Source organism: Oncorhynchus mykiss, chromosome 22, assembly GCF_013265735.2.
Source record: "Oncorhynchus mykiss isolate Arlee chromosome 22, USDA_OmykA_1.1, whole genome shotgun sequence".
NCBI classification, from domain to species: Eukaryota; Metazoa; Chordata; class Actinopteri; order Salmoniformes; family Salmonidae; genus Oncorhynchus; species Oncorhynchus mykiss.
Window position 1 is genome coordinate 5,174,291 of NC_048586.1, and position 26,429 is coordinate 5,200,719.

The 26,429-nt window shown below is 42.5% G+C and overlaps 2 protein-coding genes and 1 long non-coding RNA gene across 4 annotated transcripts; 1 reads left to right on the forward strand and 2 right to left on the reverse strand.

Moving 5' to 3' along the window:
- Positions 1-3,496: 3,496 nt before the first annotated feature.
- Positions 3,497-21,050, reverse strand: LOC110501278 (COP9 signalosome complex subunit 8). 2 transcript variants are annotated; one of them, XR_005038767.1, is made up of 8 exons: positions 20,755-21,050; positions 18,777-18,847; positions 18,623-18,671; positions 16,955-17,087; positions 6,210-6,317; positions 5,917-5,979; positions 4,039-4,300; positions 3,497-3,996 (listed from the first exon to the last, which is right to left on the reverse strand). XR_005038767.1 is itself a non-coding variant. In XM_021578706.2 (7 exons), the coding sequence occupies exons 1-7, from the start codon at positions 20,848-20,850 to the stop codon at positions 4,221-4,223; spliced, it is 600 nt and encodes a 199-aa protein (XP_021434381.1). In that variant the 5' UTR covers positions 20,851-21,050; the 3' UTR covers positions 3,497-4,220. The 2 variants fall into 2 exon arrangements, 1 of the variants encoding a protein (XP_021434381.1); XM_021578706.2 differs by having other exon boundaries at positions 3,497-4,300.
- trim63b (tripartite motif containing 63b) lies at positions 10,559-12,326 on the reverse strand. The gene is given in 1 exon segment (NM_001197215.1): positions 10,559-12,326. A coding segment is annotated over 1 exon segment (1,056 nt). The 5' UTR covers positions 12,166-12,326; the 3' UTR covers positions 10,559-11,109.
- LOC118943573 lies at positions 17,639-23,106 on the forward strand. Its single transcript, XR_005038768.1, has 3 exons — positions 17,639-19,485; positions 21,527-21,663; positions 22,227-23,106. It is a non-coding gene; the product is annotated as an uncharacterized LOC118943573 (long non-coding RNA).
- The last annotated feature ends 3,323 nt before the right edge of the window (positions 23,107-26,429 follow it).

Consider the following 26,429-nt stretch of genomic DNA (forward strand, 5'->3'; position numbering starts at 1 on the left):
TCCTAGCTGCCTCCACCTGTTCCCATGGAAGGCGATCCCTTCCCGCCAGGATCTCCTCCCATGTGTAGACTCCCTTGCCGTCCAGAACGTCCTCCCATGTCCAGAAGTCGACCCTACCATGCTGCTTGGTCCGTTGGTGGTGGGAAGTTCTGTCACGGCTGGCTGAAGGACTGGACCAAGGTGTAGCATGGTAAGCGTACATTTTAACTTTATTTTTTTCAATTTAAAGTTTTATTAAGTTTTCTTGTTTTTCAATCAACCAACAAAACACATTCCACATTCACAGATGTGACAGGCTTAAAAAAATAAAAATAAAAAGTCAAAATATAATAGTACATTTGAAAAAATAAAAATACAATTAAAATGAAAGATAAAGTAAAATAAAAACACTTATTTTTCTTAATCTATTTATTGTCCTTGGTGCATATATATATATATATATATATATATATACACAGTGCCTTGCGAAAGTATTCGGCCCCCTTGAACTTTGCGACCTTTTGCCACATTTCAGGCTTCAACATAAAGATATAAAACTGTATTTTTTTGTGAAGAATCAACAACAAGTGGGACACAATCATGAAGTGGAACGACATTTATTCCATATTTCAAACTTTTTTAACAAATCAAAAACTGAAAAATTGGGCGTGCAAAATTATTCAGCCCCTTTACTTTCAGTGCAGCAAACTCTCTCCAGAAGTTCAGTGAGGATCTCTGAATGATCCAATGTTGACCTAAATGACTAATGATGATAAATACAATCCACCTGTGTGTAATCAAGTCTCCGTATAAATGCACCTGCACTGTGATAGTCTCAGAGGTCCGTTAAAAGCGCAGAGAGCATCATGAAGAACAAGGAACACACCAGGCAGGTCCGAGATACTGTTGTGAAGAAGTTTAAAGCCGGATTTGGATACAAAAAGATTTCCCAAGCTTTAAACATCCCAAGGAGCACTGTGCAAGCGATAATATTGAAATGGAAGGAGTATCAGACCACTGCAAATCTACCAAGACCTGGCCGTCCCTCTAAACTTTCAGCTCACACAAGGAGAAGACTGATCAGAGATGCAGCCAAGAGGCCCATGATCACTCTGGATGAACTTCATAGATCTACAGCTGAGGTGGGAGACTCTGTCCATAGGACAACAATCAGTCGTATATTGCACAAATCTGCCCTTTATGGAAGAGTGGCAAGAAGAAAGCCATTTCTTAAAGATATCCATAAAAAGTGTCGTTTAAAGTTTGCCACAAGCCACCTGGGAGACACACCAAACATGTGGAAGAAGGTGCTCTGGTCAGATGAAACCAAAATTGAACTTTTTGGTAACAATGCAAAACGTTATGTTTGGCGTAAACTGCTACATTTGTGTACAGAAAAATAAATCAGACTCCAGAGTCTGCACAATAGCCGTGGGAAGTAGGGGTGCTGAGAATGCTGCAGCACCCCCTGTTAAATCACATGGTCTGCAGGTCTGTGATTTCTTGACCTCTGTGTCCTCACTTCAAAGCCTCTCCCTCAGCAGCCTCACAACATCTGCATTCTTTTCAGGTTTCCAGTATGTGTTATGGTGCAGTAAACCTGGGTTGGCCCATCCACAATCACATTATATCACAAAGGAGTATCTGACAGGGTTATGATTTCGAAGACGCCCCAGGAATACACTGGGAATAGTGAGTTGAATGGAGGTTAGTGTGTTTTGAGCTTTCTGGTATAAAATGGCTGCCGTGGCATCCCCCAGCTGGGTGCTAAGCATTGGTAAGGGATGAGGTGAGTCCCCCCCCATAAAATGTAAAGCCTTTTGAGCACCTGGAAAAGGTGCTTGGTATAAATCCAACCCAGTCACATTAGAACAAGTCAGTCTAGACTCCTTTTGTTCGATGTCAATCTTTCAGCTGTTACTGTAAACATACCTGAGGTCAATGTAAATAGGCTAGGCCACAGGCTACATTCACAGGGCATCGGGGAATGGTGTGCGCCTGTGTACACAGATCTCCAAATTCATTACTGTTTATTTACAGTGTTGCAAACAACAGCTGTGCCCATTGTAAGCAGCCCAAAAAACAAGTTGGACCTTCCATCAAAAAGAGAGACTCGGCTTGATATTGTCCCCACGCAGCTGTTAGTCTAACATTGACTCTAAAGTCATAAAAAAGGTCCAGGTTGCACCTGTTGATATTGAGTTTCATAAATAATTAATGTTATAAGCCCCACACTATTTTAACTGTTGTGAGTCAAGGTGATAATGCAGCTCTATTGCAAATACTTTTCAGCGAGTGTAATGACCATGAGCATAACATTGTCATAGGACTGGGCTTCCCCATGATCACAACAGCTAAACCTCTATATTAGCCCATTAACAAACTAAACAAAAAGGAAGAACATGGATAACAGCAACGCAGGAAATAAGGATCTTTGAATTCGAAGCCAAAAAATGCATGTTCACAACTGGGAATTATTTGCATTAATTCCATGTGTGAAGAATTAGTAGTTTATCGTTGTTGATTATTTTCATTTGATGGTGTCCAAAGGCTTTATGTGGGAAGAGTAACAGTAATTACTTTGTCCATCTCCCCTTTTTATCAGTACAAGCATATAAGGCAAGTAATTACTTGCCATTAGTAAAATGTTAAATAGTTCACACATTCATGGTAATCAACTTTATCTCGAACCGCTCAGAAACGACCCTCACTTTGTCGACCTTCTCAATGTCATCAAGTTCAAATACAGTGATGCTTCCTTGCTCAATATAACTTTATGGCTGGCCCCCATGTGGATGACGAGCGATGTTGAAGTGCATATCAGACAGGGAGTAACGGATTCACTGAATAGTGAGTGATCGGGTCCAGTTACCACCAGCCTGACTGACACACCATAAACAGGACCATAGGGGTATACTACAACACAGGCTCAATGATTCTTAATTCCGGGTTGTAAGGCAACAAAATTGGCATTTTTCCTAAGGGGGTGAATACTTTCACAAGCCACTGTATTATGCCCCTAGCCTCTGGAATAGCCTGCCAGATAATCTGAGGGGGTGAAACTGTGTACATACTGTATTTAAAAGAGATCTTAAAACACAGCTTTTTAGCTTTGCTTTTCCTTAGGATTCTGTTTTGTCGTTCAGTTGTTATTCTTTTGTTTTTATCCTCTTATGTTGGTTGTGTAGTAAATATTGGGGCGGCAGGGTAGCCTAGTGGTTAGAGTGTTGGACTAGGAACCGTAAAGGTTGCAAGTTCAAATCCCCGAGCTGACAAGGTACACCTAGGCCGTCATTGAAAATAAGAATTTGATCTTAACTGACTTACCTAGTTAAATAAATGTATTTTAATTGTTTTTATTTTCTTCTGTGAAGCACATTGCGTTGCAATGTGGGGAGGGAGGAACGTCTTGGCCACCCTTCTTGTGGCATGTTGCTCTCACAGACAACTGACACTAGAGAGTCACAACTTTTCTGGTTTGCAGGGACTGCCCCCCCAAAAACCACCAAGTTCAGAATTAGAAACAAACCATAGCATTTATTCACGACTCAAAACACAAACAGTAATTCAAAGGCAAAGTCTATAGATGGAAGGGTGTTGTTGGAGAGAAGGGCCTACATTTTCTAAATAACCTGGAGTCATCTCTTACCTGAAGAATTTCTATTGAGGGATAACTTATAAGTGCTCAGGGAGTCCACATAAATAGGTATATTTATATATTTGGTATTGGGTAAAATGCAGTTCGGTGTCTTACTATGATCAGGTTCACTCCACTCTTTTGAGAAACCTTATAAATGCATGTAGCGATAAGGTGCGTACTCAAAGAGTATACTGAACAAAAATATCAAATGCAACATGCAACAATTTCAAAGATTATACTGAGGTTCATATAAATTCATTAGGTCCTAATCTATGGATTTCACGACTGAGCAGGGGCGTAACCATGTGTGGGCCTCGGAGGGAATATAGGCCCACCCACTGGGGAGCCAGGCCCACCCACTGGGGAGCCAGGCCCACCCACTGGGGAGCCAGGCCCACCCACTGGGGAGCCAGGCCCACCCACTGGGGAGCCAGGCCCAGCCATTCAAAATAAGTTTTACCCCACAAAAGACATGACCACAATCATGCACAAGGGGGGTCAGTTTGAGGTCCTGCGTGTGTGTGTGTGTCCATCTAAGCTTGGGAAAAGGGGCGTTCTGGTGTCCTCCTCATGGCAGACAAACAGAGCTGAAGAAAATGTATCAGTTCTCAAGAAAAGCCACGTAGTCAGTGAGCCTGGCCAGCTGCTGCTCATTTGGAACCAGCGATACAGGGGGAGGATCTGTTGAAAGAGAGAGGGAGTGAGTAAGAGGGATTCCTCATAGAGCCAAGTCTTCTACCATGTAGCATCCTCCATCTGTGTGTGTGTCAGAGTTTCCGTTATGAAAATGTGGTGCAGGACATTCGACCAGCAGCATTTCCATTTACCAGACATTTTAGAAATTTACGGGAACCATAGGCCTATGCATTGGGTGCGTAACCTGATTAAGGCATCCACCAACGGTGATCGGAATAACAAAAATCACATAATCACAGATTATAGTGATTTAATCTTAACAGAACGTGCAAGTCGAGGATGCAATGACGTGTCTCTTACTTACTGCGCACTTTGTAGATAGAATAACTGTTGACATTTACTTTTCCTCAGCCAACAAGACGAGTAACGAAAAGTACAATCATTAGCCTAGGCGGTGTGTGAGTTTGAAGCTAATTTTCACCATAAAAATGCAACTGTATTTGCAGACTTATGTAAAATAGCCTACTTTTCGGAATCTGACGAGTAGAGTGTATAGTCATAATTTAGGCTAATAATATAACTCAAATCACTGTTCGCAAAAAAAGATTGTCCAATGCATGGCTAAGCGCATATAGTAGAGAGGCCTAGGCTATATCAGATGTGTTTTTTCTTTCTTTGCGTAGGAAAAATTAAGCTTTTTATTTAGACGTATCATTCAATTCTACTACACTTTATAATACTGCAGACTTTAGCAGAATCTTTTTTAACTAATGAGTAGCCCACTCTGCTGACACTGACAAACAGATCAATAAAAACGACGTTGTCCATATAACAGTTGAGACAAACAGAATATGATATTCATCTAAGCTGGAGGAGGAAATGATTGCCCAAAAACAAACTTAAGTGGCACTGACCCGACCATGATAGAGTGAATATGTGCAGTGAGCACTCACCAAGGATATGGTCAATGCTCTCCGCTGGTGCCGAACAACATGAACATGACAGAAATGGGCAACAGGTTTCAACGGCATATGGAAGTCTTTATAAAAATAGGCTAATTGCCTCCACTGACATGGTCGGATTTTGCCTAAGCTACTTTGAAGCGAGGTAAAACATGCCTCCATATGTAGTGATACTTTCAGGTTTCAAACAATTAAGAAGCTATACATTTTCAAAATGCATACTGCCTCTAGCTCATTGCAAAGTGGTGTGTGACGCACTGATGAAGCCTGTCTTCATTTGCCTATGCATTTAAAAAGCAAATGGGAAGCGTGCTTCAATTTCCAGTTGAGAAATAAAAAACAATAGCTGTATGTATGACGTGGGACAAAAATATATTTTTAACACAAGATTGCATTTAGCATTGTTGCGCAATGATTGGGCTTATGAAAGTGCTGTCTGACAGATTTTCTGCTCAAAGGCTCTGTATGCTGATTCAATGTAAGAAAAATTGAGGTGCGAGAGGATTAATTGAGGGGCTGACGGATCAAGTCAGATGAACATATGTGCCACAGATTCTCAGCATGATGGTCTACTGATTACAGAAAGGGGCTGTTACAAGGTCCCGCAAAATGTTTCCATACAAAGTCGGAGGAAAAAGGCTCAGGCATGACAAATAGCCTACTGACGGGAGAAAAGAGAAGGGCAACAGCTCCACCTACCTGGCTTCTGGGGCATTACCATCCTGGTGGCAGGGTCTGCCTGCCAACCCTGGCTCACCACCCCTGTGGGAGGGAGAAAGTGATAAGAGAGAGGAGGGTTGGGTGGAGAAAAGGAGTGCAAAATAAGCAAAGAGATGAAAGGGGAAAAGTTAGACACACAATTTTTAGGTCTAAACTTGAAAAGTCACATGAAGAGATTAAGGATATACAAAACTATGGTATACGACTGTATTGTTGATCCAGTAGCCAGATGGTAGTGAGTATAGATTAGGTTCTGCACTGCTTCTGCTTACCCTTCACGGCGTCCTCCACGGAGTAGCCCACAAAGGCGGCAAAGTCTTCTGCCATGATGGAGGTGTATGCCTGGGCCACCAGGCCATACGCCCTCCGACGAGTGGTCTCTGTGGGAATAAAGATGGGTACACACGTGAGATGTCTGCATTTAAGAGAGGGCCATTTTGTCTTTCAAACATACAAAAAAAAAAATTGAATAACACCTCATGTAAACTGCACAACATGGAGCCCAGCCCCATGGTCAAAAAGTTATATTATTGTACTACTTATGTAGCAGTGCTAATAACAATGTTTATACTTGGACTGAGCAATAGCAAGTCAAATAGGCCTACAGTGTAAGGCAGATGTAAGGAAAAGGAGAGCACAAAAAAGGTCAGTGTATGATTTGGTCCCGAGTCAAGAGTGGGTCAACTGCTCCTTATGACGACATTGCAAAACAATTTAGCCTCACAGCTGACGGCAAACCAGACTTTGGCTTACACCTTTGATGGATTTGTATGTTTATTGATGCCCCGACAGCTTCAATGAACAAGCCCAAAGTTATCGCCTTCTCACTTTATAGCCTAGCAACAGTCTGTGTGTACTAACAACCCCCCATTTGCTACAACAGTGTTACCGGTGGTAACATAACAACTGGGACGAGTGGAGACAGCTGCGAGGACAGACGCAGTGACTGTCTGGGGTTTTTCCCCCTTTCTTCTCCCCAAAGAGCCCCCTGTTATCAATGTTACTTAATTTTCTGAACAAATGCCACATTTAGTTTTAACTACAGGCATTTGCCCGGAAAATCAACCGATATCCTTCCAACCACATTATGTAGCCTACTGTATATGGCACAATTAAGAGCCAGAGCATTATCAACTGGTGTGCTCAAGTAATAAATTAAAACTTCTGGTCCTGCCTTTTTAAGTAGACCTACAAAATGCCCAACCCACCTGAGGATGTCTTTCTCAGCCATCTACAGTGCATTCGGAAAGTATTCAGACCCCTTAACTTTTTCCACATTTTGTTACGTTACAGAAATGCCCCTCATCAATCTACACACACACACACACACAAATACCCCATAATGACAAAGCAAAAACAAGTTTAGAAATGTTTGGGAAATGTAGAAAAAAATTCTAAACTGAAATATCACATAAGTATTCAGACCCTTTACTCAGTACTTTGTTGAAGCACCTTTGGCAGCGATTACAGTATCAAGTATTCTTAGATATGGTTCTACAAGCTTGGCACACCTGTATTTGTGGAGTTTCTCCCATTCTTCTTTGCATATTCTCTCAAGTTCTGTCAGGTTGGATGGGGAGCGTAGCTGCACCGTTATCGGGTTCAAGTCCAGGCTCTGGCTGGGACACAAGGACATTGAGACTTGTCCTGAAGCCACTACTGCGTTATCTTGGCTGTGTGCTTAGGGTCATTGTCCAGTGAACCTTCGCCCCAGTCTGAGGTTCTGAGTGCTCTGGAGCAGGTTTTCATCAAGGATCTCTCTGTACTGTGCTCTGTTCATCTTTCCGTCAATCCTGACTAGTCTCCCAGTCCCTGCCTCTGAAAAACATCCCCACCACATGATGCTGCCACCACCATGCTTCACCGTAGTGAAGGTGCCAGGTTCCCTCCAGACGTGACGCTTGGCATTCAAGCCAAAGAGAGAATCTTGTTACTTTAGGTACCATTTGATACTTTCCGAATGCACTGTATTTCCTGTGCTTGAGGAGTATAAAATCAATCTCACTGGATTGATTGCGTTCATTTTATTCTTACTTGTGCCGGTCATTTCTTCCCATTAATGTTACGACCACGGAAACTTTTGTAATGTTACACCCTGGTAATGGCTGAAATGGACTCAAAGGAATAGATTGTCTTTCTGTTGAATCTATAAGAACGCTAAAGCTTTGTCAGGGACTTAACGCATAGTCTTGACACATACAAGAAATATCACTTTTTATGGGTGTTCATTTTTTTTAATAGAGTTGAAACGTTTAGAAATTTGATTTTGTATAGATAGGTGTAGCCTCTGCAGAGTCCCCAACAACCAGATTTTTTCAGTTTTTAGGGGAAATTAAAAAGAGCCTGTGACAAAGACTTCCGCTTTTGGACGTATACGAGGCAAAACTCCATCTTAAATCCTCCACATTTACTGAATTGGTTGAACAGTGCAGAAGAGAACCTTTGCCGACCTTTTTTTTTTTTCATTCTCGTCAAGACCAGTATATAGGGGATCAAGTTACAGGCATTTCTATTAAGCCTGCTACCTTACGTTAAGATACAGTGCCTTCAGAAAATATTCACACCCATAGACTTTGTCCACATTTTGTTGTGTTAGAGCCTGATTTTAAAATGGATTAAATGTAGATCTGTGGGCATCGGCCTACACACAATACCCCATAATGTCAAAGTGGAATTAAGTTTAGAAATTTGTACTAATTAATAAAAAATTAAAAGTTTAATTTTCTTGAGTCAATAAGTATTCAACGTTCAGAAGTACAAACGTGCTTACATAATAAGACACATAATAAGTTGCATGAACTAATAATAGTGTTTAACATTTTCTTATGACTACCTCATCTCCGTACCTCACACATACAGATAATTGTATGGTCCCCTCAGTCAAACACAGATTCAACCACAAAGACCAGGGAGGTTTTCCAATGCCTTGAAAAGGGCACCCATTGACATGAATATCCCTTTGAGTATGGTGAAGTTATTTGACTTTGGATGGTGTATCAATACACCCAGTCCCTACAAAGTTACAGGGGTCCTTAGTGGCCGGAGAGGAAGGAAACCGCTTAGAGATTTCACAATGAGGCCAATGGTGACTTTAAAACAGTTACAGAGTTTAATGGCTGAGATAGGAGAAAATTGAAGATGGATCAACCTTGTAGTTACTCCACAATACTAACCTAATTGACAGTGAAAATAAGTTAGCCTGTACAGAATAAAAATATTCCAAAACATGCATCCTGTTTGCAACAAGGCACTAAAAGTAATACTGCAAAAAAACGTGGCAAAGCAATTAACTTTTGGTCTTGAATACAAAAAGTAGAATGTTTTGGGGTAAATTCAATACAACACATTACCGAGTACCACTCTCCATATTTTCAAGCACAGTGGTGGCTGCATCATGTCATGGGTATGCTTGTAATCATTAAGGACTGGAGTTTTTCAAGATAAAAAAATATAAACCAAATGGAGCTAAGTACAGGCAAAATCCTAGCTGAGTTAGTTGACTTAAATCTATTTTAAAATCTATGACAAGAACTGAAAATGATTGTCTAGCAATGAAAAAACAATTTGACAAAGCTTGAAAAATGTGAAAATAATGAAACATACCCTGAAAGACAGACAGCTGTAATCGCTGCCAAAGGTGCTTCTACAAAGTTGTGACTCAGGGGTGTGAATACTTTTGTAAATGAGATTGCAGAAATACACATTAAAAAATCTAAATTAGAAAAAAAAATATGTTGCTAATGTTTTGACTTATTGTGTAGATGGGTGAAAAAATATGTATATATTCAAATTAGGCACATCATTTTCTGTATTTTAATAAAATATGTTTAGATTTTCTGATACCATTAGAAAAATGAATACAAATGCATTCTAAGAAAAAAGTGAATTTTGACAATAAATGTAACAATGGAATTCCCACCAAAATCCCTGAACTAAATATTTGTCCGCCCCAGTAAAATGTTTGTGCTCTAATTCAGTTAATATATAAAGTGCAGTGTCTTCATCCATTGTCTGTTGCATTTATTAGAATTGTTCTTAAAACCTTTTAACAATTTTGATGACCGTTGCTAGCACCACTGATAAAATTTTACAACTAATTCTAAAGGAATTTGGAGACTACAAGAACAGATGGCAGGAGCCATTGAACCAGCTGACTGGCAGGGTACTATCCAAAGATGACTAGTCATGTGGGCCGGCCCCTCCAAATGCCTCCACTACAGCTCTTCAGAAAGGAGTTGGTCGTTGCTGAGCAAGCCGGTCTATGACATGAGGGGGATGGTACTTAATGGAGGAGAAACAGGACCCCCACCTGACCTTCACTGACACTCTATTCCAGGGCCTCTGTCATTTCTCAACATCTTAACTTTTAAAAATAGCCACCCACTCCCCCCCAAACTTCACCAGCAAAGGCTTGCCACTGAGGACTTCGCAAGGGCTTTTATTTTTATATGCTGGCACATGCCAAGTGAGAGCAACAACATATTAGGACAACACCCAAATTATAGTTATCTTTCAAAACCATTGTTTTTACTTCAAACTGATTTGCTGGGTATGCATGTGTGTGTTTCTCTGTACCTTGAATAATCGGAATCTGATAAAAGCAAAGAAATATCTGCTTGAGTCATTTGAAGCATTGTTTATTTCAGGTTGCGATGAAAACAGATCTGTCTAAATATTCTGTTGCCAGTTGAGGGCACGCAATCAATTCAAGCATTTATCCGTTTGATACAACCACAGGCATTCTAGATGCAGATGAGAAATCAAAAATCAAAACTTTATTCCCATCTCAATCTCTACACCTGATAAAGTCTTCAAGTGTAAACAACCAGAGTGTATTCAACCTAAAGTACATAACAAATAGATCTGAATAAATCTGATATGGAAATACAAAAGTATAAAAAAACTATATAGTTTACCAAATGGCAAAGTTTAAGAGTACAAAATCCTAAATATTGCACTCAAAACTGGGGTAAGCCATTGTGTATTAAAGTCAATCCACTCCTTACGAAAACATTCTGACACAACTAACTTCTTCCATCCTTCCTTACTCCTAAATTATCTTAATATCTCTGAAACATTGAAACTAGAGTCCCTGCAATGGACATTCAGGTTGAAGAGCCTTCAAAAGTAGTAAATTGTTCATTTGTTCTGTTCATATATTTTCAAGTTTCATCACTCCTCCTCCTCTTCGTCCCCTTCCGCATCCTCAAACTCGTCATCGTCGACCATTCCAAAGTCCATCTTGGCCAGGACGACCTCCACATGCTCTGTGGACAGTGTGAAGTGGTCCATCTTCTCGAAGCCTGGCTCAGGCCTCTCCTCGCCCAGGGAGCTCTTGGCAGTGTCCTTGGTCTGTGTAATCAGGCCCTTGGAGGCCAGCAGGAACTCGGCAGCACCGCTCTGCTCCAGGGCCTGAACCGCCGTGTCAGTCAGCTCTGAGCCTGCCTGCAGTCGTTCGCCATAGCGCTGGGCCAGCGCCCGCAATGCTGTCACCTTCTCGTCCTGCTCCTTGCCGATCTGTTCCAGCAGCATGCCCTTACGCTCCTCCAGCACAGCGTAGAGCAGGTCGAAGCGCTCACCCAAGCTTTGCTTGGCACGCTGTGCATTGTCCTGCACCGCCCGGCAGGCGTCCTCCATTTGGTTGAGTAGGGCCTGAAGGCGCCCATTGCCCGCCACCAGGGCGTCGATGGCGTTGCTAAGCTCGCCCTTCTGCACCTGGTAAACACTGGCAAGCGGCGACACCTCACAGTCCTTGTGCTGGCCAAACACTTTGCACATGGAGCAGGTGGGCATCTGGCAGGTAACGCAGTAGATGTTGATCTTCTCCTCCTCGTGCTCCTGGCACATGGGTTCCTTAGAGTCCTTGGGCTTCAGTGGAGTCTCTGTGCTGTCTCCACTGCCACTACCCCCACCGCCCTCCTGCTGTTGCTTGTAGATGTCGATGATGTTCTCCACCAGCAGGTTGCGTTGAAGACCGTGCACGCCGTGGCGGTCCAGGACCACCTCGAAGCGGCAGGTGGGGCAGCGGAAGACGCCGCCCGAGAAGCGGTAGGGATTGCGTGAGTCGTAGAGGTCGCTGGCACAGCCACGGCACAGGTTATGCTGGCAGGGCAGGATGACCACGGGCTTAGTGAACATCTCCAGGCAGATGGGGCAGCTCAGCTGCTTCTCCAGGCTCTCCATGGGGCTTGGTGGACGCACCACCGAGGCAGTCCTCTGGACATCCATGCTGAAATAGGCTTCTCCTTAATGTTGGGCTAGAAAAGCTGAGTCTCTTTTTCGACACAGCCTTCTCAAACTTCAGTGTCTTGGACGACTGCTTCTTCTCCTATAGGCTTTAACAAGCCAGTAACTATGGAGGCTGGGGGCTGAACCTTTCTCTTTGGTAGCTGCTTCAGAGTCTGCTGAAGTGCTGACATCTGTTCTGGCTGGGGAATAGCAGCCCTGTCCTTTATACCAGCCTGCGACACCCGATATCTCCCACCAACCAGGGTACACATTCCTCCCTGCTTGTTTGCCAGACTCTTTTCTGAGAAAATACCCCCCACCCACTGGCTGCTGCATGTGTCATATGTTACACAAGGAGCGAGATCACCTCCCACAGTGACAGAAATTTGACAGGGCCAGGAGAACATTCAGCAGAGATAAAGCCCCCCATGTGACTGTCCCAGAGCAGTCGCACCTGAGGGAGATTTCCTTAAGGGTAAACAACATGCCTTGTCACGTCAACACACCCCTGACTTTGTTTACGACAAGCTGGTTTTCCAGGAGTATTACGACAAAGCCAACATAGGCTTCATAAAGCTGACCACCTTTCTCGCTGGTTATAGACTCTGGTCATATCAGAGCACTTCAGTAGATTAAATATTTCTCACTACATACTTTTTTGCCCCTTCTACATATGCCCAATGAATGGTGTTTTGAATCCAACATCTTTCTCGATAAACTGCCCCAACAAAACAAGCAAAATAAAATACCTCCCAGTGACATTTCTTTGGATTGAGTGCCGTTATATTACACAAGCGGTCAGCTATAGGTTAAACCCCAGATCGTGGAAATTGTCTTGAGTAACTCTCCTGTGAATGTGTAGCACATTCCGTGACGTTGAAAAATGATCAAAATAAAGAACAGTGAGCACCAGGGATGAGCTATTCTTAACCTTGCCGCATGAGTGACTTCATGTATGGGTCTACCAGGGTCCAAAAGTTAGAGGTGGTTACACGTGGGGAGTGTGAGCAGTGAAGGTCATACGTGTTTCCATATGACACTCTTATCTGCAGAGGCAGGAGCTTACTGATGGATATTTTAGTGTAATTTAAGACACCATCTTATCTGTCCATTTCATAACCTTGTGACAATACCTTTGTAATATACTCATCTATATTTACTACTGTCATTTTGAGAATCAAGAAAACAGATCTGTTTTGAACAATTGTGGTAGGCTAAATGGTGTGATGCTGCTTATGGTTTAACCTCACTAGGGTAGGGGGCACTATTTTCACCTCCGGATGAAAAGCGTGCCCAACGTAAACTTGGATAGAAAGATTTGGATAGAAAACACTAGTTTCCAAAACTGTTAAAATAATATCTGTGAGTATAACAAAACTGATATGGCAGGCGAAAACCTGAGAAAAATCCATCTAGGAAGTGGGATTTCTTTATGTTTGTAGTTTTCTATTGAATGCCATTACAGTATCCATTGACTTTGGACTCAAATTGCACGTCCTATGGCTTCCACTAAATTGTTTCAGGCTTGTATTCTGAAAATGAGGGAGTAAGACCACTTTGAGTGAGTGGACCCTGGGAAGTCGCAAGACCCATTTCCTGCGCACGACCGAGAGAGCGCATTTCTTGTTTTTCTTTTATATTGACGACACCATTGTCCGGTTGAAATATTATCGATTATTTAGGCTAAAAACAACTTGGGGATTGATTATAAACATCGTTTGACATGTTTCTACGAACTTCACGGATACTATTTGGATTTTTCGTCTGCCTGTTGTGACTGCCTTTGAGCCATTGGATTACTGAACAAAACGGAGGGTTTTGGATATAAAAAGGGACTTTATCGAACAAAACAAACGTTTATTTTGTAACTGGGAGTCTTGTGAGTGCAACCATACGAAGATCAAAGGTAAGGCATTTTTTATATCGCTATTTCTGACTATTTTTTGTCGTACTTGCCTGGTTGAAAGCTTTCGCCATAAAGCCTTCTTGAAATCTGACACGGCGGCTGGATTAACAAGAAGTTAAGCTTTATTTTGATGTATAACATATATTTTTTTACACGCTCTGCAATTTCACTGGATGTTGGCCAAGTGGGATGCTACTGTCCCAGGTACCCATAAGAAATTAAAGGGCTAGATTAAACAAGGTGAACTGTATCATATCCTGCTGTGCATCAATGGGACAATTTGTTTGTGTTCTTATAAAGCCTATTCATTTTCAATTAGGTATTACAAAACCTTTTAAAGATGGAATCCGCAGTACTGGAAAACAGCTCCACTGTCCGCATGACAAAGAGGAGCTGGGGAGCATCACATATGGTAAATATACATATGCTGCTGTTCTATCATGAGTGCAATAATGGGAGAAAAAAACTTGTTTGCAGTAACTTTTTGTTGTTCTTATAGAGCAAATGGACATGGCAGTTGCACAATTCAGGATTCCAACTTTAAGCTCCCTTATGTTTGCCCCGTATTACCATTTATTATTTATTTGACTAGGCAAGTGAGTTAAGAGCAAATTCTTATTTACAATAACGGCCTGCCTTGTTCAGGGGCAGAATGACAGATTTTTACCTTGTCAGCTCAGGGATTCATTCCAGTAACATTTCCTTTACTGGCCCAACGCTCTAACCACTAGGCTACCTGCCACCCCTTTTGATTATCAAAAACCCTCAATAGGCAGCAGACTACAATGTCCAGTTGAAGTCGGAAGTTGACATACACTTAGGTTGGAGTCATTAAAACTTGTTTTTCAACCACTCCACTAATTTCTTGTTAACTATAGTTTTGGCAAGTCGGTTAGGACATCTACTTTGTGCATGACACAAGTAATTTTACTTGTGAAGTCGGAAGCTTACATACACTAAGTTGACTGTGCCTTTAAACAGCTTGGAAAATTCCAGAAAATGATGTCATGGCTTTAGAAGCTTCTGATAAGCTAATTGACATAATTTGAGTCAATTGGAGGTGTACCTGTGGATGTATTTCAAAGCCTACCTGACTTGCCTAGTTAAAGTTATATATATATATATATATATATATATATATATATATATATATATATATATATATATATATATATATATATATATATATATATATATATATATGTGTGGCCTCCACGTGCCTGTATGACCTCCCTACAATGCTCCTGATGGGCATGCTCCTGATGAGATGGCGGATGGTCTCCTGAGGGATCTCCTCCCAGACCTGGACTAAAGCATCCGCCAACTCCTGGACAGTCTGTGGTGCAACGTGGCGTTGGTGGATGTGCTCAATTGGATTCAGGTCTGGGGAACGGGCAGGCCAGTCCATAGCATCAATCCCTTCCTCTTGCAGGAACTGCTGACACACTCCAGCCACATGAGGTCTAGCATTGTCTTGCATTAGGAAGAACCCAGGGCCAACCGCACCAGCATATGGTCTCACAAGGGGTCTGAGGATCTAATCTCGGTACCTAATGGCAGTCAGGCTACATCTGGCGAGCACATGGAGGGCTGTGCGGCCCCCCAAAGAAATGCCACCCCACACCATGACTGACCCACCGCCAAACCGGTCATGCTGGAGGATGTTGCAGGCAGCAGAACGTTCTCCACGGCGTCTCCAGACTATGTCACGTCTGTCACATGTGCTCAGTGTGAACCTGCTTTCATCTGTGAAGAGCACAGGGCGCCAGTGGCGAATTTGCCAATCTTGGTGTTCTCTGGCAAATGCCAAACGTCCTGCACGGTGTTGGGCTGTAAGCACAACCTCCACCTGTGGACGTCGGGCCCTCATACCACCCTCATGGAGTCTGTTATGACCGTTTGAGCAGACACATGCACATTTGTGGCCTGCTGGAGGTAATTTGCAGGGCTCTGGCAGTGCTCCTCCTGCTCCTCCTTGCACAAAGGCGGAGGTAGCGGTCCTGCTGCTGGGTTGTTGCCCTCCTACGGCCTCCTCAACGTCTCCTGATGTACTGGCCTGTCTCCTGGTAGCGCCTCCATGCTCTGGACACTACGCTGACAGACACAGCAAACCTTCTTGCCACAGCTCGCATTGATGTCCCATCCTGGATGAGCTGCACTACCTGAGCCACTTGTGTGGGTTGTAGACTCCGTCTCATGCTACCACTAGAGTGAAAGCACCGCCAGCATTCAAAAGTGACCAAAACATCAGCCAGGAAGCATAGGAAATGAGAAGTGGTCTGTGGTCACCACCTGCAGAACCACTCCTTTATTGGGGGTGTCTTGCTAGTTGCCTATAATTTCCACCTGTTGTCTATTCCATTTGCACAACAGCATGTGAAATGTATTGTCAATCAGCGTTGCTTCCTAAGTGGATAGTTTGATTTCACAGAAGTGTGATTGACTTGGAGTTACATTGTGTTGTTTAAGTGTTGCCTTTATTTTTTTGAGCAGTGTAGTAAATTGGTGAGAGACAAAGCCTAAGCAAGAGTTCAGTCTGTCTCAATAGGTCAATACAGTGAGCCTCAAACAAATCTGCAGTCAATCAATCACTCACTCAATGTGAATCATTACTCTCTGGAGTGTATTCAATAACACCCAGTAACAGTCTCCAGAATATGTTTTTCTCATCAGAAGACATACAAAAACAAAACAGCATGCATATTCTAAGAGCCCTTGCAGGACTAATGTTATATTTGAAAACCTGGAAACTCAGTCACAAAACCATGCGATCAGTCACATTGTGTTAGCAATGCATTTTGAGCCACAGATGTATATAGGATGTTTTCATTCAGGTCAGGTGTGTGCAATTGGTAACAGAAAAGTGCACGGCCATGACAGTACCTCTCAGGGCCTCCATGACTGGCAGGATGTTCTCAGACCACTGGTGAGCTGCGATGGCCGAGTAGATCCCTGGGAAGTCTCGCTGCCATATACGCTGACCCACGGCCCATACGGCCGTCAGTTCTAGGTTTGCCTGCACACAGCACATGTTTCAACCCACTTCACTGACATTACCATACATTGGGGCCTAGACTATAATGAATGACATGCAGGCTAGGAGGCCTGTTGATAGTGACACATTGGATACACTCATTCTCATGTGTTGAATTAATTCAGCGTGCAGGGCAGGTCCCACTGGTCTACCATCATTTTCAACGTGGGAAATTATATGATGAGTACCTATTCAATAGTTACGGGGTTCCCAGTGTAGCTTTAACATTTTTGTCTAACAACTATGGATGTTAACGGATAATCGTTTAAAATCGGTTAGCCGCTGAAAATACATTTGATTGGTCATATGCTCATCAGTCTATAGGTTAAATTGCCTAATTTAGGAGTTAAATTGGCACTTGTGTATATTCATTAGTTGTCATGAAGATTATCCCACCTGCACAGCATAGAGCCTAGTTTTAGGAGTGGAATGGCCTATCACGGGTAGGCAACCCTGATCCTGGAGTGCACCAGGATTTTTAGTTCCAACACTAGGCACCACACCTGACCAACTGAATTAATTGATCAGTTCAGTGATTGCCTAAATTCAACACACCTGGTCTTCCTGCAGCACTCCAGGGCTGCCTGGCCTATCACCTGTCAGACAGTGCAGCTCTTTAAAAATCTGGAGTGAAGCATGTGCTTTTATAAGCCCAGTCATTGCACAACAAATAACAATTCTAAATGCAATTGCATGTTAACTGTTTATGGCCACGATTAAGAGCTACTATTTTAAATTCTCAAACTCAACTCGTAATTAAAGAGTCCCTCCCATTCGCCATTCGAGTGCATAGGCTAGTCAACAATAGGCAGGCTATCATCATGTCACCCACCACTTTTCAATGTGAGCTTGAGGCAGTATAATTGTTTGAAATCTGAAAGTTTTACTTTGATTAAAATAATGAGGCATGTCTTACCTTGCTTCAAAACTTGGGAGGTAATTATTTAATACAGACTTAATGTCATTACCACCATTCTCCTGTTCTATTGGGTTTCATATCAACTTTCCTTCGTCGTCCAGAAGCCAAAGGCACAATCCTAGTCATATTAGCAACCCATCCTAGTTGTTGCCATTAGATTACCCTCTTTCTATCTTTGAGATTCACCTGTCACATATGGAACCACTCGCATTTGGTGCACTGTTTAGAACAGTGTTTTCACGTTAATTGCATTTTGGAAAATGTTTGAAAATTGGGGTTTATTAACTGTTTCATTACAGAAGTTGCATGTTCAATAATAGGCTTTAGTCTTTTAACTAAGACAATAGGAAGGCTTGCTATTGTTGCATGTTTGCATTAAGCTCTTAAAATGTAATGTGCATGCATTATATTTGGTTGGTCAGTCATTTGACTGTTTGGAGAGAGAAAATCTATTTGTTGATCGGTTAATGAGGTTAATGAGGGTCGATCAGGCGGCAGCAAAATTGACCCGAAATGTGCGTACCTACGAACAAAAAGACGCTTATGACACCAAGACATTTACAGCTATCTAAGTATGAGAAATTCAAACCCTTCTCACCGATTTAATGGCTTGAGGAATTCGCTTCCACAAGTACCTTGCGTTATTCCTGTAAAAAGAGAAAAAGTCATCTGACAATTAATTCCAATCATGTCTCAGTGGGCAGAAAATCTTAACTTTAGAAGGGCTTTTGGAAAGGCATAGCCTGACTTGCATGTCATTGTGCAGTAGATAGAGCACCAACAGCTGGGCATACACTTGAGGGGTAGCAATGCCACCTGGAGCCTGGCAATAAAAAGAGCATGAATTAGTTAATGCCTATGGTCAGACCATTCAAGCCAATTACTCATGAAGTTCCAAATTTGGTAGCACCCTCATGACTTGGGATAGCCCAATAATGGAGTAAAGGAGCCTACGTTACTCCTTACAGTCCAAGGACCTTACGTGTTCTGTTTAAAGGCGAATTGGCTCGAAGTCAAAACAGCTAAATACTCCATCTAATCCTGAATCGATTCTCAATTGCGGTACAGTTCTAGAATCAAATCCCTCAACTTTTCATATCAAATCAAATGTCACAAATGCAAAATACACACTTACTGTACATTGGTAAAACAGTTGCAGCCGACAATATATTTCAGTGAGAACATGTTTGGGGCATCAGTCTTCCATTTACACACAGGTGTTAGGAGACGCAGATAGCTAATTAGCACAAGTAGTCAACTGTCTTCAGTCTGTTTTCAGTAAACACGCACTGTAACATGGAGATATGGCCAAGTTGGAAACATGGAGAAACGGCATTACCATGCAGTGGTAAAAGAAATCATAAAAGTTCACATGGGAGGAACCATACGGAGGCCAAATGATCACTATTGTGTAGTTAGAGACGAGAAGACTCCCGCTGAACGACTGGAAATGTGTCTCAGGTAAGAATGACACTGGGACAATTCATCATTACTACATTTGGATATTGCGCCCTAACAGAACTGTTCTGTGCATCATTTTGCATGCCATCATGCAGGACCAGCTACTGATTTGAAATCAGTAATCTATATGGGAACAACCAGTTAAATGTATTGATGTTGCTAAAGATAGGAGACAGAAGAATAGGAACAAACTAGATTAAGTGTTATAATGCGCCATTGTGTGAGTCAGGCTGTTGGTAGGTCTGCCCACCTATGAAACCAGTAGGTCGATAGGAAAATAACTTGTCTGTTCTGTATAAGCTTTGGTCAAACAGGGAGAAAATTATCTTCTCCATGCAAACTCCCAAGTGACGCCCCCGAGTTGTGAAGCGGTCTAAGGCAGTGCTTGGGGCGTCACTAGAGACCCTGGTTCGATCACGAGCTGTATCACAACCGGCCGTGATCGGGAGTACCATATTGCGGCGCACAATTGGCCCAGCGTTATCCGGGTTAGGCAGCCATTGTAAAATAAGAATGTTCTAAACTGACTTGCCTAGTTAAAGTTATATATATACATATATATATTGCAGCCTTGCGAAGCAGATGTATCAAATAAGGAAAATGAGGGCTAGACATACGGCAAAACATGTGTATCTGGTGGACATCTGGCATTAATGTTCCAGTGTCAAGCCTTTAAAGCCACTAGTCTGCATTGTATATACCAAAGAGTAGCATACATTTAGAAGCTTAGTTTAAAACCTTGTCTGTGCATACCATCAGAGTAGGCCACCAACACAAAACGTACGGTTAAACAACGGACAAAATGTAAGCACTAGCCAACTGACGTACGAGTAACAAGATACTTTACGCACAACTCATTCAATGAATTGTGTTAGTCAATTTCATGTTATGAACTAGCTAGTTAGATGTGTCGTTTGCCAACTAACGCTAATGTGTCTGTGTGTGGATGGATAGCTAACTAACAACTGAACTTAGCAGCCAGCTACACCAAACGTAAACAACGGAGCAGATGCAAAAACACTAACGTTAGCAACATAACTAGCTAAATTAGCGAACTACGGGTGGCTAGCTACTTTCACTCACAGCGTTAGCTTTGTTCAACTTAACGGTAATGTTATGATCTAGCTAGCTCTAGACATGTTGTGTTCGCTGACGTTACCTACTTAGCGTGTGTGGATGGGTAACTTAGCTAGCTACAACACAACCCAAAGCAACTATCTTCGAACAGCGACATTTACATTATACAACTTTGAAGAAATACATAACTACCTCAAGCTCCTGTGTTTCGCACTGTTCTAAAAGTTTATCATAATTTTCACCCATTATCACTGCGGCAGGCATTTTGTTGCTGCCCAGATCAGTCATTCGACCAGATACTGGGTTTCCATTTGCACTAGTAGTTACCACAGCCACAAAGTCCAATTGGCTTGGTCTTTAAAACATTTATACAAACACACATTTTCTTCTTGGTATTCATATAAGGTTAAGGCCACGGGTTGCAGTGTGATTATGGTTAAAATCACATTTTACGATGAAAACATTGTAGAAATAGGCGGGGTTTATGACAGTGTGGCTGTGGTAACTAGTGAAGACCGAGGTACTGGGTAATTTCTTCTTTAAATATGTATTGGTTGATCGCAACCAAGTGAAAGCTGCATACACCGCTACCTACTGTATTGGAGTGCTAGGCGCCTATTAATTAATATATTTCTCTTATCGAGCCGTGTTTCCTCCTACTGTTCTTGGAAATTAAAAAATATAAAAATTGCCCTACCAACTAACCCTACACAAATTTAAACCTAACCACTATTCTATTACTGATGCTACACCAGGCCTGCAGCCTGGGAGGATCCTGGGAGGAACACACCTTGTTACTCTTCTTCAGTAAAATCTTGTACACCCAAGTACTTCTCTGCAACTACCACCACAACATTTATTTTCTGTATTTTATGTTCGATTTCTGCAGTACAGTTGATAACTATGGCTATGAATGCTTAGAAACCAACAGGATAACGGAAGCACATGTTATTCCTACTCACAGGTAGCCTCTTAGGATCCCTTGACCTACTCACAGGGAGCCTCTTTGGATCCTCGCCCTGCATATGACACCTTCTGTACTACTCTGATCCTGGCAACCTCAACCTGCCTTTCTCTCACTTCTTATCTCCGGCACCATGGGTAACCCTACAGTTAAAACACAAGTTTTCCCACCGATACTACACATTCCTTTGTCTCATGCCCTCCTGCACACTTCTCACATCTAGGAATCTCCCTCATACAAACTGCTGCAACATGACCAAAAGTTTGGCACCTAAAACACCATAATGGGTAATTGGATAACTGACACATCTTTACTTGACTTTGTCAGGTATTGATGCTGCATCAAAATTCAGCAGGACAAAGGGCCTCCCAAGTGGCATGGTCTAAGGTACTGCATCACAGTGCGCGAGGCATCACTACAGACCCGGGTTTGTAGTAACAGCTGACCGTGACCGGGAGATTGGCCCAGCGGGTTAAGCGAGCAGTGTGTCAAGAAGTAGTGTGGCTTGGCAGGGTCGTGTTTCAGAGGACACATTGCTCTCAAACTTTGCCGCTCCTGAGTTTGTAGGGGAGTTGCAGCGATGGGACAAGACTTTAACTACCATTTGGATATCACAAAATTTGGGAGAAAAGGGGTAACAGTACAAAAAAAACACAATAAAATTAATCAGAACAGACTGTATCTTCTGTTTCTCCACCAGGTCTGCATCTCCCCAAATGGGGGGCATCACAGACACCGGGAATCTTCCATTTCAATTGATCTTCCTCAACATAACGCCACCCCAGTTATCACTCCTTTCACTGGCACCCTGCTGCAGAGAGAGCAGTCACAGTTATTTCCCTAGGTGGGTGGTGCGGAGTGCCCACTCCCTCTGGATGGAAAAAATGCAAAAGATCATCACAAGTCTACTTCAACAGTCGCCAACCTCATCTCCACCCAATCCGATACCCACATATAGATCAGCCAGAATGTAAGGATTCATTCTCTACAAAAACCTCACTCCCACTGGGCCAGAATCATATTTGTCATCATCGGGATGAGGCTCTAACTCGGCTGTCTTCACCGCATATGCCGCCAGAGGTAATTAACCCTCTCTTGTCAGGTTCAATTTTTTTTTTTTTGTACTTGATGCCAATCTTCCTCACCACATGCTTCCCTTAATACCCAGCTCCTTTCCTTATTCTTCTCTGTCCATTTCTACATCTCCACGCTCCTTCATCCGCTGTAGTAGAAAACTGTTAAAATGGTTCTTGTATCTTGAATTTGGCGCAATGTCACATTGACTAAAAAAGCTCTACCAGCCACTGTTGCTCCTGTGCTACTACCGAACTGGGTCATGTCTAGGTGGGATCCAGCTTTTGTCAAATTGACAGTGCCTTCAGAAATTCTTCACACCCCTGGACTTTTCCCACGTTTTGTTGTGTTACAGCCTGAATTTCAAATGGTTTAAATTGAGATTTTTGGTCACTGGCCCACACGCACCCATAATGTCAAAGTGAAATGATGTTTTTAGAAATGTTTACAAATAAATGAAAAGCTGAAGTCCATAAGTATTTCATCTTTTAAGTTCAGGAGTAAAAATGTGCTTAAAAAGTCAATGTATTTGTATTTATTATGGATCCCCATTAGCAGCTGTTCAGTCGTGTGGTCAGGTGCCCACAAAAATTGGCTCGGAACAGGGCAGCACAATTGGCAGTTTATACAATTTTAAAAACATTACAATGCATTCACAGATTTCACAACACATTGTGTGCCCTCAGGCCCCTACTCCACCACTACCACATATCTATAGTACTAAATCCATGTGTATGTATGTTATTGTGTGTGTGTGCATGTGTCTTTGCCTATGCTTGTATTGCTTCATAGTCCCCACTGTTCCATAAGGTGTTTTTTAAATCTGTTTTTAAATCTAATTTTACTGCTTGCATCAGTTACTTGATGTGGAATAGAGTTCCATGTTGTCATGGCTCTATATAGTACTGTGCACCTCCCATAGTCTGTTCTGGACTTGGGCACTGTGAATATACCCCTTGTGGGGTATGCATGGGTGTCTGAGCTGTGTGCCAGTAGTTCAGACAGCTCGGTGCATTCAACATGTCAATACCTCTGATGAATACAAGTAGTGATGAAGTCAATCTCTCGTCCTTTGAGGCAGTAGATATTCAAATCAAATGTATTTATATAGCCCTTCTTACATCAGCTGATATCTCAAAGTGCTGTACAGAAACCCAGCCTAAAACCCCAAACAGCAAGCAATGCTGAAGCAGGAAGAAACATAGAGAAGAACCAGGCTATGAGGGGTGGCCAGTGCTCTTCTGGCTGTGCCGGGTGGAGATTATAACAGAACATGGCCAAGATGTTCAAATGTTCATAAATGAACAGCATGGTCAAATAATAGTAATAACAGTGAACAGGTCAGGGTTCCATAGCCGCAGGCAGAACAGTTGAAACTGGAGCAGCAGCACAGCCAGCTGGACTGGGGACAACAAGGAGTCATCATGACAGGTAGGCCTGAGGCATGGTCCTAGGGCTCAGGTCCTCCGAGAGAGAGAAAGAGAGAATTAGAGAGAGCATACTTAAATTTACACAGGACACCGGATAAGACAGGAGAAATACTCCAGAAATTACAGACTGACCCTAGCCCCACGACACATAAACTACTGCAGCATAAATACTGGCGCCTGGGGTCAGGAGACACTGTGGCCCCATCCGATGATACCCCCGGACAGGGCCAAACAGGCAGGATATAACCCCACCCACTTTTCCTAAGCACAGCCCCCACACCACTAGAGGGATATCTTCAACCACCAACTTACCATCTTGAGACAAGGCCGAGTATAGCCCACAAAGATCTCCACCACGGCACAACCCAAGGGGGGGAGCCAACCCAAACAGGAAGACCACGTCATTGACTCAACCCAAGTTGTGCACCCCTCCTAGGGACAGCATGGAAGAGCACCAGTAAGCCATTGACTCAGCCCCTGTAATAGGGTTACAGGCAGAGAATTCCAGTGGAGAGAGGGGAACCTGACAGCAAGGGCGATTCGTTGCTCCAGTGCCTTTCCGTTCACCTTCACACTCCTGGGCCAGACTACACTCAATCATAGGACCTACTGAAGAGATGAGTCTTCAATAAAGACTTGAAGGTTGAGATCGAGTCTGCATCTCTCACATGGGTATGCAGACCATTCCATTAAAATGGAGCTCTATAGGAGAAATCCCTGCCTCCAGCTGTATGCTTAGAAATTCTAGGGACAATTATGAGGCCTGTGTCTTGTGACCATAGCGTATGTGTAGGTATGTACGGCAGGACCAATTCGGAAAGATAGGTAGGAGCAAGCCCATGTAATGCTTTGTAGGTTAGCAGTAAAACCTTGAAATCAGCCCTTGACTTAACAGGAAGCCAGTGTAGAGAGGCTAGCACTGGAGTAATATGATCAAATCTTTTTGTTCTAGTCAGGATTCTAGCAGCCGTATTTAGCACTAACTGAAGTTTATTTAGTGCTTTATCCGGGTAGCCGGAAAGTAGAGAATTGCAGTAGTCTAACCTAGAAGTTACAAAAGCATGGATTCATTTATCTGCATCATTTCTGGAAAGAACATTTCTGATTTTTGCATTGTTACATAAATGGAAAAAAGCTGTCCTTGAAACAGTCTTGATATGTTCGTCAAAAGAGAGATCAGGGTTCAGAGTAATGCCGAGGTCCTTCGCAGTTTTATTTGAGACGACTGTACAACCATCAAGATTAATTGTCAGAATCAACAGAAAATATTTTTGTTTCTTGGGACCTAGAACAAGCATCTCTGTTTTGTCCGAGTTTAAATGTAGAACGTTTGCAGCCATCCACTTCCTTATGTCTGAAACACAGGCTTCCAGCGAGGGCAATTTTGGGGCTTCACCATGTTTCATTGAAATGTACAGCTGTGTGCCATACGCAAGCAGTGAAAGTTAACATTATGTTTTCAAATGACATCCCCAAGAGGTAAAATAAATAGTGAAAAAAATAGTGGTCCTAAAACGGAATCTTGAGGAACACCGAAACTTACAGTTGATTTGTCAGAGGACTAACCATTCACAGAGACAAACTGATATCTTTCTGACAGATAAGATCTAAACCAGGCCAGAACTTGTCCATGTATACCAATTTGTGAGTTTCCAATCTCTCCAAAAGAATGTGGTGATCGATGGTATCTAAAGCAGCACTAAGGTCTAGGAGCACGAGGACAGATGCAGAGCCTCTGTCTGACGCCATTTAAATGGTAATTTACCACCTTCACAAGTGCGGTCTCAGTGCTATGATGGGGTCTAAAACCAGACTGAAGCATTTCGTATACATTGTTTGTCTTCAGGGAGGCAGTGAGTTGCTGCGCAACAGCTTTTTCAAAAAAAAATGAGAGGAATGGGAGATTCGATATCGGCCGACAGTTTTTTATATTTTCTGGGTCAAGGTTTGGCATTTTCAAGAGAGGCTATATTACTGCCACTTTTAGTGATTTTGGTACACATCCGGTATATAGAGAGCCGTTTATTATGTTCAACATAGGAGAGCCAAGCACAGGAAGCAGCTCTTTCAGTAGTTTAGTTGGAATAGGGTCCAGTATGCAGCTTGACGGTTTAGAGGCCATGATTATTTTTGTCATTGTATCAAGAGATATAGTACTAAAACACTTGAGTGTCTCCCTTGAACCTAGGTCCTGGCAGAGTTGTGCAGACACAGGACAACTGAGCTTTGGAGGAATACGCAGATTTAAAGAGGAGTCTGTAATTTGCCTTCTAATGATCGTGATCTTTTCCTCAAAGAAGTGCACTAATTTATTACTGCTGAAATGAAAGCCATCCTCTCATGGGGAATGCTGGTTTTTAGTTAGCTTTGTGACAGTATCAAAAATAAATGTAGGATTG